The sequence below is a fragment of the Saccostrea echinata genome, unplaced genomic scaffold (genome assembly GCF_033153115.1).
Source record: "Saccostrea echinata isolate AGI-Se365-2 ecotype Australia unplaced genomic scaffold, CSIRO_AGI_Sech_v1 ptg000023l, whole genome shotgun sequence".
Lineage (NCBI taxonomy): Eukaryota > Metazoa > Mollusca > Bivalvia > Ostreida > Ostreidae > Saccostrea > Saccostrea echinata.
In genome coordinates, this window is record NW_026889772.1 from 8,178,538 (window position 1) to 8,193,459 (window position 14,922).

Consider the following 14,922-nt stretch of genomic DNA (forward strand, 5'->3'; position numbering starts at 1 on the left):
TCCTATTTAGACACATAAAAAGGGACTTTTATATTACTTTCGTATTTTCTTTTAATTCAAACACAGGCAATCAGAGATTACAGAGCTCACTTTAACGAATGTTGTCTTTAAGTAAGGCAAAGTCCAAAACTAATAAGTTAGTAGTGTGCATCCCTAGATGTAACATTCATGCAATTTTTGGTCCGATAGGGCTTGCACTAGTTGCAGTTACTTGGGAATGGACTTACCGAAAAACTTTAATCTAGTCTCTCATCCAGAAAATTTAAGTCATATCCAGCATCTGAAGCAAGTTTGAGTGTTCGTCCCTTGATGCATCATCCATGCAAGTTTGGTTCAGATAGCCCTATAGTTTACTTAAACCTGGTCATTCATCTGTAAAATGTAGGTCAGATATAGCATCCGAAGCAAGCCTGGTAGTGTGCATCTTGAGATGTATCATCCATGCAAGTTTGGTCAACAAATGGGTTAAAATGACTTGGAAATGAGACCTGCTCCAACAGCTTTAACCTGGCCGCTTATCCGGAAAATGTAGATCAGATCCAGCATCCGAAGCAAGTCCAGTAGTGTGCATCCTTAGATGCATCATCCTTGCAAGTTTGGTCAAGAAAGGGCTTATAGTTACATGTACTTTGAAATGAGACCTGCTCCAAAAACTTTAACCTGGTCCCTCATCCGGGAAATGTAGATCAGATCCAGCATCCAAAGCAAGTCCAGTAGTGTGCATCCTCAGATGTATCATCCATGCAAGTTGGGTCAATATACGGCTTAATGTTACTTGGAAATGAGACCTGCTCCAAAAACTTTAACCTGGTCACTCATCCGGAAATTGTAGGTCAGATCCAGCATCTGAAGCAAGTCCAGTAGTGTGCATCCTTAGGTGTATCATCCATGCAAGTTGGGTCAACATAGGACTTACTTTTACTTGGAAATGAGATCTGCTCCAAAAACTTTAACCTGGTAACTCATCCGGAAAATGTAGGTCAGATCCAGCATCCGAGAAGCAAGTCCATAAGTGTGCATCCTTGCATTTATCATCCATGCAAGTTTAGTCAATATAGGGCTTTTAGTTACTTGGAAATGAGACCTGCTCCAAAAACTTTAACCTGCTCCAAAAACATTAACCTGGTCATTCTTCAGCTGACATTGCAGCATCTGAAACCTTCACCGGTACAATGAAACATACTAGAAGCATCCTCCATGCATCTCTGATTAATAAGAAATCTGCTCCAAAAAATTTAGCCTGGGACGCCGACACCGACGTTATTATACAAGCTCCCCCAACTTCGTGGAGGTAAGCTAAAAAAGGAGAACAACAGGAAAACACGGAAGGAAACGTATATAGGTAGTGCCAGCTGGCCAATCATTTTGTGATTATTCGTAATAAAATATTGTCTAAATAAAAGCTGATTTGGATGTAAATATGTCTTTCCAGACTAAGATCGGTGGATTATTGTCTTGAATACTGTTTTTAAAAACACAATGTCGTTACAACCACTGTCCTGTAATTGTTTAACGATATTTAATAAATCACCCTTGAGCACTGTGAATTGATGTGTCTATTTTTATGCAGTTATCTATTAAATTATTTCATTAGACAAACATTGTAAATTACGTGAATGTTCAGACATACTGTAGATTTGAATATGGTGACAATTCAAAACAAACTTGTGTGACATCTGCTCTGAAAATTGTTAATGTCTAATTTTTCAGGCATGTTTCATGGTTTTCTCACAGGCACTTGGGGTATGGACCCCCCCCCCCCCTTTTTCCGTTTTTTTTTCTTTTTAAATCTGAGGTCGAGTCACCTTTTGATAACATACAGTGCATATTAGAATACAAAAATAGGCAAAAGGTGACTCGACCTCGCATTTAATGTTCCGAATGACATTACACGTAATGATGATACCCGAAAATACCGGGCACTTCCGTCCCAGCTGGTGCACATCAACAAAATTTACCCTAGATGCGGGTGATTTAATCGAAATATTTACAAATCGGGGGCACATAAAAATTAAATGGAAATATGAAAAGAAAGAAAAATGAATAACGAATTTATTGATGTATGCATATTCCATGTTTTCTTATTCTTTCGATAAATAATCAGGCGAAGTTTAAGCGAAATGAGGCAGACGATGAGAAAAGAGTTGCAAGCCTTCTCTCTTTTTATGTATCAGTTGAAAACGATATATTTAAAAACAGCTTATAGAGACAAAAGAGTTACATTATTGATAACATACAGTGCATATTAGAATACAAAAATAGGAAAAAGGTGACTCGACCCCAGATTTAAAAAGAAAAAAAAATGGAAAAGGGGGGGGGGGGAGGTCCCTACCCCAAGTGCCTGTGGGTTTTCTTAACATTTTCTTGTCTGTTGAAATGAAATAAAATATTAGTACATGTAGTTTCCTGATCAAGATAAATAATATGTTTCTAACTTTTATTAACTTTTTTTAAGTCTTCTTATTTATATGAATAGAACTTCTTGAAAAAAATTCAAAAATATGTATTTTGATACGAATCGGTCGAAACTTATTGCGGTTAACCGATTAGCAGTTCTGTATTCGATTGTTATCCCTAGTATTAACAAATAGAATTAATCGAGTTTTCTTTGATACTATTTGGTTGATTTTTTAAAATTAACTTCTTAAAGGTGAGTATTCTTCTAAGTACTTTGCTCATTTATCATACTCGTTTCAATTTTATCGAAATGTAGCGCCGAAAAAAGACAAAGCTGGAGGTGACAAACATGCCAAAAGGTAGGATAATGAAGTATTTCTTATCTTTAACTATGGTAAATTGTTACTGTTAAAAGAAAAATTCTTTTATATTTAAGGTTTTAAACTTTGTAAATTTCCAGTAAGACGGATGTTTCTAGAAGATGGATTTCAGATAGATACTCTGAAAAATGTTAGTTTTTTCACATGGAAAGCAGTCGAAAAGATTAGAAATACTGTGGTATCATCTTGCGCTACGCAGTCATGTAAATGTACAGAAAATAAAAGTAAAAAAAAAAAACTGTGTCTAGGCAAGGTACCAGGTAAAAACGGGTCACCCAGAGTCAAGAGAGCATCTTCAGGAAAGAGAATCAGTTCGATAGTTGAAGAAAAGGACTGTAAACTGAAATATGATATCCCTGATTAAGTTAAACAGCAATTCTATATAAAAGTTAAATGAAGGAAATAAATAAAGAGCTACATTCCTGCAAAAAAGCTACTTCTTTCATAAGAACGGATACACAGATGGCTGCAATGGGCAAGAAACCACAAGAACGATTAGGAATTGTTAGATCCAGCCAAGAATATATATCCAAGTCCTGCCAAATAGTTTTAAGAAGAAGATACGGTTTAAGCTTTATTGTGTCCTAAAAAAAAACCAAGAGGCCCATGGGCCACATCGCTCACCTGAGCACATTGACTAGGAAAAAAAAAAAACAAAACTCAGTTCAGTATTGAAAAGTTTACATGGGGGAGGGGCTTGAATTTTAAGCGACCTAATGATGCTTTCATATCAATATAACAAATGGCTTTGCTGTTCCTGAGCAGAAGATTTTTTCCCATATATTCATCTGTAAAAATTTGATCCCCGTTGTGGCCCCACCGTACCCTCATTTGAACAAATTTGATTCTACAGTACCCGAGGATGCCTGATATCAATTTGACTAATCATGGCTTTTCTGTTCTTAAGAAAAAGATTTTTTTCTATAATAATGTGTAACCCGCCGTCTTTCCGTCCTGTATATTCCTATGTAAAACTTTGATCCACCATTGTGGCCCCACCCTATCCCCGGGGGTCATGATTTGAACAAACTTGAATCTACACTACCTGAGGATGCTTCCATATAAATATGTCCAATCATGGCTTTGCTGTTCTTAAGAAGATTTTTATTTTTCCTATATATTTCTATGTAAAACTTTGATCCTCCATTGTGGCTCCATCCTATCCCCGGGGGTCATGACTTGAACAAACTTGAATTACACTACCTGAGGATGCTTCCATATAAATATGACCAATCATGGCTTTGCTGTTCTTGAGAAGATTTTTGGAGATTTTTTTCTTATGCATTCCTATGTAAATCTTTGATCCACCATTGTGGCCCCACCCTACCCCCGCGGGTCATGATTTTTTTTTTCTCTTTTATTAAAACATGGTACATAAATAATTCAATGTACAGAAAATCATAATACATACATTGCATAGAAATTTATAAATCAAAATCACAAATAATTGCCTACTTCCAGATACAGATTATCATTAATTACATGTGCTTTCCTTAGAATCACGTTTTGTAAACAAAGACAATTTTTTATCTTATTTCGAAAAACTTCTATATACAGTGTCTTCATTTAAATTATTGTTCAATATGCAATTCAATAATTTATAATTGAATTCAGCAACATTTTTTTCATACATATACTTAATTTTAGCTAGATATACATTTTTCCAGACATATTTGTAACTAAGATCAAGAGTCTTTTGCCACATATTTTCAAAAACTGATCGTTGAAACTTTATGTTTACCAAAATTGAATAATAAAAATCACATTTTAGGTTTGCTACAGTTCTTACAGTATTATCTCTGAATAAAAGTGACACTTCGTTTTTAATATTAACAATTTTGCATATGTTCAATCAAAATTGTTTTTGTATTCTCTGAGTGTCTTCTTTATCATGATATATTCACAGAGTATATTGTTTTTCTTTTCCAGTATATTATAAAAGTGTTCAATACTAAGGAAGTTTCCATCATTATCAAAAAGATCTTTGATATACAGAATATCATTTTTTATCCAGTTTTCACAACAAAGAGGTTTAGAATCATACTGAAACAGATTATTGTTCCAAATGAATTCCGATAAAAATTGGTCTCTCTTTAAATCACAAATTTGTTTAACTTTTTTTTTTACATTTATTGAAAGCAGAAAGGACTTCACCATAAAAAAGTGGTATTCTTAGCATCTTAAAAAAGCAGTATTTTCAAAGTTACATACACTTGTTTTAACAATATCATTAACTGATAGGTTTTTAAGATTAAGAATATTATTCAACATTTTATATATTATACTTCTTTTATCTAGTATTCGTTTTATCCAAGAAGCCTTCGCTGCAGTGAATTTACTCTCTAGATCAACAATACCTATTCCACCTTGGTTAACTTTACCAATTAGCGTATTTCTCTTTATCTTATCTTTTTTCTTCCATAAGAAATTAAATACAAGTTTTGATACATTTTTAAAGAATTCATTTTTTGGATTTGACAAAATAAAAGCATTATATACCAATTTAGATAATGCTAGTGTATTTATTATGGTGCATTTTCCGAATATCGTTAAGTTTCGCCTTCTCCAAACACTCAGTATTCTTTCAAGTTTCTCTAATTTATTTGTCCAAGTCATATCATAACAGATATCCTTATCATGACCGAGATATACACCTAATGATTTTACATGACTTAGCAATTCTAACACCATAAATATATTTTTCATTTAAATACATTTCAATAAATTTTCCTGTCAATAAACATTCTGTTTTGTCCATATTCAATTTTGGCCTGCGACTTTGCTAAATTCACGTATTGTTTCTAAAGCTTTTTTCAGTGAATAAGTGTCTTTCATTATATTAGTGCAATCATCGGCATGTTGTACGATTTTTAAATTTCCATTATCACCTGGCGATAAACCGATGATTTCTTCAATATTTTTAAGCTGAACTGCTAGTATTTCTAGCACAAAAATAAATAAAAGTGCTGACACAGGACAGCCTTGTCTAATCCCTCTTTGCATTTCACATGATTTTGACATCCAGCCATTATTTTTAACTTTTAAAGTTGGTTTAGAATATAATGTTTTTATCATTTTGATAAAATTTTCACCAAAATTTAATTTTTCTAGAGTTTTGTACATGAAGTTATATTCAACAGAATCGAAAGCTTTTTCAAAATCGAGAAAGAGCAAAATACCATCAATATCATTATTGTTACAATATTCAAATATGTCTAATATTATTCTCGCGTTCTCCCCAATGTATCTACCTTTAATATAAGCACTTTGTTCACTACTAATTATTCTACTAGCAACTTTTTGCAAACGATTGAGCAAAAATTTTGTAATCAACGTTTGTAAGATTAATTGGTCTATAGTTCTTAAGATTTTTTTTCTCTCCTTTTTTATATATCAGGGATATCACAACATTTCTTTGCGAAAAAGGGAAAATACCATCATCAATACTTTTAAGTAAAGAGGAAAAGAATATTTCCTTTATATCATGCCAAAAAACCTTACAGAATTCTGCTGTTAAGCAATCTTGACCAGGGGATTTGTTATTTTTCATTTTAAGAACAGTTTCTTCACATTCTAATTTTGTAGGCAACACGTCACATAACTCTTTCTCGGCCTTTGTAACCTTTTCGCAGATAATATTTTTAAAATAGTTTTCTATTTCATTATCAGAAATCTTCTTACTAGTGTATAATGAACTATAAAAAGTAAACAAACATTTCATAATATTATCATTGTCACTGATAACAGACTCATTATCATCCTTGATTTTAGTTATTGCATTATTTATTTGCTGCTTTTTTTCAAGACCTAAAAAATAAGAGTTACTTTTCTCACCCTTTTCTATCCACAAAGCTCTAGATCGTACATAAGCTCCATTACACTTCTGAGCATAATAATTATCTCTTTCTTCTTCAAGTTGTCGTTTGTACCTCATATTTATTTCAGTATAATGTTTTTAATCTGGTAGTTTTAATTGAGTTTCTATAAATTTGATACGCTTTTTTGATTATTAGCTTTATTTTTTGAAAAAGTCTTTAATGGATATTTTCATTCGTTCCCTTCTTACTTTTGGATCGTTTAACTGTTTTAATTCTTCTTTTTCGTCATTTATATGTTTTCTTAATTTTTCACAAAATTTTTCTTCAGTTAATAATGAGTTATTTAACTTCCAGTAACCACTACCTCGTAAATTTTCATAAGTACTGAGATCAAAACCTATAAGCCCAAATGATCGCTCATACGTATCCCTTCAACACTAGGTGCTCTACGCACAGTAATATTACAAAGCGGGAAAAACATATTATCATTAATAAAAACATAATCTATTCTGCTTTTGGGAATGTCCTCTCCATCACACCACGTTAAACCATTTATACTTGTTTTTCCGCTGGAAATCCAGCAGTCATTAAGATCAAAATATTTCAAAAATTTTCTTAAATTCTTAACACTTTTATCACTTTGATTACAGTCTAGTTGACAATTAAAGTCACCACAAACAACGAGCCCTTCTATATTCATAGTATATTGACTTTCCCAAGATAATAATCTTTTAAAAAATGTAATTCTAGAGTGTTCAGCGTGAGGTGCATAAACATTCACAATTGTAATATTTTTTTCATTATATTTCAAGTTAACCAATAGTGAAACGCCCCTACTATATACGGAGTCAGAAAAGCAATGAAGTTTGTTTCCAAACCATCGGGAATTGTATATAAATTCATGTTCTTTAACAAAATGTGTTTCTTGTAAAAGGACTATATCAAAATTGGAATCTTTCAACCACTCAAAAAGCGTTACTCTCTTTTTATAAGTATTTAGGCCTCTCACATTTAAGGAGAGGAATGATAAAGAGTTTTTATTCATCTGGTCGAGGAGATTGTTAATTCACATCATTTTGTAGCAGATTCTTTTTCATTTTTAGTCCCCTACCGGTGAAACCGGAGGGGACTTTAGGTTTCCTCTGAGTCTGTCCGTCTGTCTGTCTCTCTGTCAGTCTGTCCCACTTGGTTTTCCGCACTTTTTTCCTAAACTCTTGCAGATATTGAGCTGATTTTTGGTATGTGAGTGTATCTTGATGAGTTACAGATGAAGTTTGCATTTCGTTCCGCTTCATTAATTTTTGACGGAATTACGACCTCTTCAATTTTTAAGGGTTTTCCGCAATTTTCTTCTAAACGCTTGCAGATATTGAGCTGATTTTTGGTATGTGACTTAACCTTAATGAGTTATAGATCAAGTTTCGTCCCGCTTCACTGATTTTTGACGAAATTATGGCATTTTCAATTTTAAAGGGGAACCAGATTACACTTGCCGGTAGGGGACTAGTATTGCTAATGCAATACTCTCAGAATGCTTGTTCTTTTTATTTTTTTTTCAAATCTCGGATAAATGTATCAAGTTTCTTTTGACTGTTCTCGCTTTGAGAGCCTTTCCTAGGCACGGAGGCGCTCCTGAGTTTTCTAGTATATTTGGCAGCAATTTTTCGGACGATGACTCCAAGTTTGTTTTCACCTGGCCATTTTGATGGTTCTGTTTGAGTTGTGCCGATGGTATCCAAGCCTGTACCCCAGTACACGTCAACAGTGGACTCGGCAAAAATCGTATTAGCATTAGAGGCTTCAAGTTTTTCTCGCATTAAAGTTACTTGTTCAGCTTTTGCAGATACGATTTCCTCCATTATTTCCAGTTTTTGCTCGCTCCAACCCTCCGGGTCCTTTATGGAATTTCGTATCTTTTTAGCATCGAGTGCTGTGGGAGCGTTTCTTACCTTCTCAGCTGCAACTAAATTACCTGCACGTAGCGCTTTTGTCAACTGATAAGCATGCTCGGCTGGCTGGTGGTGCTCGCCAAAGACTTTAATGTCGCAAGGGAAAAAGTTTGAAATGGGATTTTCTTTTCTTTGGAATGCAACAACATTTTCAGTCTCTTTGTAATGTTGGCAGTCCGGAGATCCTGGTTCATGACCAGGTTCGCGACATACTCTGCAGGCCTTTTCACTGTTGCATTGCTGAGCTCTGTGCCCAAATTCCCAACAATTATAGCACTGAAGCTTTTGGGAGTTGGTAACTTGACCATAATGGAAGAGACGGCATTTTAGACCAGCACATGTAACGTTTCTGGGGAGAGATTTGTTACTCAGTGGTGCGATGTCTAGAAATCTATTGCCGTTGAGTACACTGGTCATTCGATGGGTAACGGGATTTCTGATGTTCTCGTATTTGAGATCGCTTTTGATAGTAACGTCAAAGTTATTCAGCATTTGCTATTTTAAACTGTTGAATAGCTTTAAACTACATCAATACTAACTAGTGCATGCATTTTTGTCGTTGGTTAAATCCCACACAGCAATATATCAACAATTCATTGATCGCAATGCACTTGTCAATGTGACGTCATATCGTAAAATTTGACGCAGTTTGTATGCAGTGAGAGGCGGATCAAGTTATATTTATACAATGAAAAATGTATTTTGTAATGAAATAAAATATAAATTGTAGATATATAAGAGGCCATTAACTTGGATGCGATGTCTATTTTATGATTTTATTCATATATTTCCCGTACATTCCCTAGACAAGCGATACTGTCGTATATTTGTATGCAGATTCATTGAAGGGTATTAGAAGGGTCGTAATAAATCGATATATTGCAAGGGCATGCCCTCAATGAATTATGACAAGCTTTTACACATAAACTCAAGAAGTATGAAGATATTTGAAAAGTGCTGCGAACCTGTTGAAATCTTGCAAATGAATTAATTATATCTATATTTAATGTACTTGACCAGCAAAATATTCAACATACGGTCTAACAAATGTAATTTTAGCAATTAGATAGTGGAATTTATATAGGTTCGCAGCACTTTTCACAAACTACAAAGAGTTTTGAAAATACATTATATGTTAAACTTAGATTTTTAACTTGGTTATGCCCTTGCAATATTAGAATTTATAGATGACCTCAATACTTCAGGTATATTTGCTAAAATCACGTGACTGCCACATCACGTGACAAGTCTAAATAAGAAATCTAATCGTCCTCTACATGTAGTTTTCACACACATTGCATTTGTCCGATAATAGTAAAATCCTAAAAAGAAACGCCCATCCTTGTAAAGAATGTATTTTCTATCTAAAAAATTTCCATTTGGCACCTTAACTGTGCTGCGTATTGCATTAGCAATACTAGTCCCCTACCGGCAAGTGTAATTTGGTTCCCGTTAAGAATTGAAAATGCCATAAGGGTAGACCATTGATAGTGACCTTGAGTACTTGGTCTTTGAGATTTTTTGCGCCTGTTGAATACGGGTTAGAGTCATAAACTTGAACGGAAATATTTCTAACCTCAAACCCCTCAACTAGAAGTTTCGAACGGCTCTCCATACACGTGAGATAAACTCGCCATAGATCTCTTTCCAATTGAATGCAATATATCTTGTCCCCAATTTTTTCACGAATAGCTTCATATAGTTCATAATCTATAATCCTTTCACTCTGTTCTGATTGTAGTTCCTTGTTCTTAATATAAAGAGGTTTAAACATTGGTTTTTCCTGTTCACTCATAGTGTAAATATAGCTACAGAGTACTACTCACCGATAGGCGTAATCCGACGGATATCCAAAAATAAACACAAAGAGTATTTCAACACACATCGCAAGTCTCATATATAGATACGTAAATAAGGTGTGATTAAAAAGGTTCAAAAACACCAAATCCAAATTACAGTAGATAGATATAATCCACTATAATATTGTCAGAAGAACGGAGCAAGTTGTAAACACGTCCATTCACCTTGCCCGTCACGTGACCGTTTTCCGGGGGTCATGATTTGAACAAACTTGAACCTAGACTATCTGAGGATACTTCATAAGTTTCATCTTTCCTGGCCCAGTGGATTTTTAAATGATGCCATTATTTTTTCACTAATTCCTAATTATCCCCCCTTGAAAGAGGGCGTGGCCCTTCATTTGAACAAACTTGAATCCATTCACCAAAGGATACTTTGTGGCAAGTTTGATTGAAATTGGCTCAGTGGTTCTTGAGAAAAAGTTGAAAATGTGAAAAGTTTACAGTCAGATGGACGCCGGACAAAATGTGATCAGAAAAGCTCACTTGAGCCTCGGCTCGGGTGAGCTAATAATGTTTTCAAAAAGTTTTGAAACTGGCTTAAATATTAGTTGAGTATATGACTGTTATAAATCAGGAAAGAATACGGCATGAAGGAGTACCATTCTGGAAATATGACGTGATTAATTTGATGCATTTCTCTATTTCAAACAGAAAAAGCCTTAAAATGACCCATTTCAAGGGTTATTTTCCTTAAGAAAATAGTGTCCACAGCCATCGCTCACTTTTATTTTCGGATATGTTATGTAAAATTCTTTGAAAAATCACATATCTCAAAATCTTTGTGGGCGATGCCTGTGGACAATATTATCTGAAAGAAAATTCCATTGCAAATTGGTGTCCTGCATCTTTTTAAGAAAATACGGGAAAATACACAAGTTTATGACGTCACAATTAGCATTTAGAAGGTCGATCATGTGAGAAAAATAATTTGTATGATCTTTCTGCATGGAATTTCAACGATTCAGAAAGCACGAGTTTTAATGTTTTACATCACTTTCATTTTTAAGAAAACACAGGGCAAAATAAAATGATAAAAAAACACCTTTAAAATATTTTTGTTGTCTTTTTACACAATATCACATTGTGCATTGTTACCTTGAATTTGTGCTGAAAACAATGTGAGCTTAAAAGTACGTGGAGCTGTATAATCAATAGAGCCCTGCCCTAACACCAGAACCTCTATCCAAAGGCCATGAAATTCAAAACTATGGAAGAGGCACCCTTTATAAACAAATTAGTCAGTAAGTTTGATTACTCAGTAATCAGGAACAGTGATTTGTGTTCATCAAATGTCTTGAAAATATTTCCTGGGGGTAAATGGCAGGTTCCTTATGTTGAAAATGAGAAAGACTCTTTTCTAGCCCCCTAGTTCTTGAGAGTTTTAAATGAGGCCATCTGATTTTCACTTTTTCTAAATGATCTCCCCTTGAAAGAGGGTGAAACCTTTCATTTGAACAAATCTTAAACCAAAGATGCTTTGTGGGAAATTTGGTTAAAATTGGTCCAATTGATCTTGAGAAGATATTCAAAATATGAAAAGTTTACCCAAAACAGATGAACACTGGACACTCATTGAGCAGAAAGATTCACTAGAACCTTTGGCTCAGGTACCCTAAAAAGTCTGGAAAATAATGAGATTGAATACTGTATAGGGGGAAAATAACTCGCGGTGTTAATATTCGCTATATTCACGGTGTTGATAAATCTGTGAATTCAAGAAACAGTGAATAAGTTTTCAATAACCTCCATGCTATATTTGGTAATTTGAGAATAGATACGATAGGTACATGTATATATATGTAGATGCAGTATACATGGTCATTCAGTAATTACGAGAAATAATTGTCATTCAATTATTTTAATTATCATGCTTTACGTAAGGGTTAATGTACGAGTAGCGCTCCATTCCTTAAAAGTAATGGAGCCGAGGCCCCGAAGGGGCCGAGGCCCATTGCTTTTAAGGAATGGAGCGCTACGAGTATATTAACCCGCGTAAAATCCACCCTCTTATTGTTCGTTAATATATAATAAAGAATATTTATAAGATACACTGTAAATATACATAACATATTAGTAGTATTTAATTTATATATAGATAGAAAGTAAGGCGAAAAAATGTACTTAAGTTAGTTAAATACACTGACATTGAACAGCTTCGATAGCACAGTGAGATGAGTACCCGACTTCGAAGGTGAAGGTACCGGGTTCGATTCTCAAGATTAGAACTTTTATTTTCTTTATTTGAAAATAAACTTAATAAAACTTTCTAAGTTCTTTCCTCGGTAGAGGCACGGGAAGGAGAATAAGAACATAACAAATTCCGTTTTCAATGTAATTTGCAACTCTCCATTCCTGAAAAATAATGGAGCGCTCAAACAAAGGAGTGACGTCACAGGTGGATTTTACTTTAATTCAAATCAGCAGATAATAACCTGTAATCATTGTAAAAAAAAAAAGCTGTTTTACAAGACAACGCTAAATGTCTCACCAATCAAAACACATGGGTCATGGGTTTTGATTACCCGTGCGTATCTAACGTTACTTTGTGAATTTATTACCTGCATTATAAACTACGCTAGGTATATAAACGTGCAGTACATGGTCATTTCAGTAATTACGAGTCGTACTTGTTATTCAGTTGTTTTAATTATCACGCTTTACTTTAATTTAGATCAGCAGATAAAAAAAACTGTTTTAATAACCAATGTTACATGTTTCTTCTATCAAAAGACGAGGGTCAAGGGTTTTGATTATCCTTGCTTAACTATGTTACCACGTGTATTTGTTACCTGCATTATCATGCGTATTAGTTTGTATCGATATTTTGGTTTTTATAAATCATTCAAATAACTATCGAACTTGCTGAAGATGTGGAATTATATTATTTCGTCGACTTACATTAACACATTTTTTACCGTCCAGTAGTTTTTTCGCCGCGATGTATTATACCTTCGGAAAGATATTAGGGTGTACATGCACTCATGTAATAGCATATAGGAAAGATAGTAGAACTTTTATTAACTGCACTTGTTTTAAATAGTCATCAATTATTAAATCTAACTATTTTATATAAACATACCCTGCGGTTGGTGAAGTGAATACACGACGCTCATGGCCGTAGGAACTGGGGGGGGGGGGCGTGCCCCCTCCCCCAATAATTTTGCCAATATATAGAATACTATAGAAAACTTAGCTACTATATGCTTGTGCCCCCTCAATAAAAACGGCTGATGACCTTTTTTTTTTTTTGCTTGTCAAGGAATTTTGGTAGTTGATAGTGCCCCCCCCCCCCCCAAACTGAAATTGCTTCCTACGGGCCTGACGCTGATTAATGTCATTCTAGCTTGGTATGGATTAAACATATAAAGACAAGGGAGGTAACTTATCATATACCAATTCCGCGAATTCAACAAACCGCGATCGTGTCAGAGGAGAGAAAAACGTGAAAATTACAACCCGTGAAATTAACCCTCTATACAGTAACAGTCAGAAACGAAACATCAGACACCCTAGCCATTTCATGGTAGGGGCATTAAAAAAGTGGAACCTAGAAAATGATTGCTTTATTTGTAATGCCTTAAGAGATCTGTGACTGAAAATTAATGTTTTTCATTTTTTTTTATTTGACACTGTTGAGAATAAAATCACAGCATGCAATATTTCAATAAGGTTATATAGGCCTGATTTATGACACAGCAAAGCTTGAAATAGATCGTATCTATTTTTATGTAATATTCAGGGAACTGCGTACATCCTTTAGATCTTGCACAGCTGTGGGAATTAAGTGCTGAGCAACATTATGGATCCGGACAATTCCAGCTTGTCCTCCAGAAGCCACCCACACACAACTCTGGATGTTTGGATTCATTTCAATCTGAAACAGAAGGAACTGCAAGACTTTGGTTTAAAAAGGATATGTTTCAATATGAACTTTAACAGGGTACTTAAACAATTATCATTCATGTAAACTGTCATGCAGGAAGGCCTTTTTAAACAATTCTTGTTAGTAAAGTTCCATAGGCTTACCCTGTACACGGCACGGAAAGCTAAGCCTCTGACGTCATCTGCAGTTACCGTGATCTTTGGAACTTTCTTTTTGGGCTGCAAGTAACACATACAATTTGTAAATCTAAAAGAAAAGATTCCTATTTATCAAAATCTTTAAAATACCTCGCATACCTGTCACTTATATTAACATTTTATTATCACATACGATAAACCCGTACTAGTCATTTTAAAATTTTCTGTTGATTAAAATTTTCCATACAATAATTATTTTAGGAATGACTCTAATTCTTGGCCAAATTATTCGAGTATAACCTGGTTTGGGTCAGTTTACGCTTTATAATCCGCGAAGCGGATTATAAAACAGAATTAGAGTCATTCCTTATAATTTAATTTTAAAATTATTAAATAACTATGGGTGTAAAATTTCGTTACTTTTTATTAGTTCAAATTTGCCGCTCAATAATACAACCGTAGTAACGGAAGTAACGGAAGTCGAGGGGAGGTAAAA

At 34.3% G+C, this 14,922-nt stretch overlaps 1 protein-coding gene across 1 annotated transcript in view; it reads right to left on the reverse strand.

Moving 5' to 3' along the window:
* Positions 1-13,999: 13,999 nt before the first annotated feature.
* The window catches only part of LOC133191144 (general transcription factor 3C polypeptide 2-like), a 78,350-nt gene continuing 77,427 nt past the window's right edge, over positions 14,000-14,922 (reverse strand). Inside the window, exons 18-19 of the mRNA XM_061326853.1 lie at positions 14,433-14,507; positions 14,000-14,280 (exon numbers count right to left, since the gene is read on the reverse strand). Coding sequence (XP_061182837.1) covers positions 14,131-14,280; positions 14,433-14,507 — 225 coding nt within the window. The 3' untranslated portion in view covers positions 14,000-14,130. The remainder of the gene's footprint in view (positions 14,281-14,432; positions 14,508-14,922) is intronic.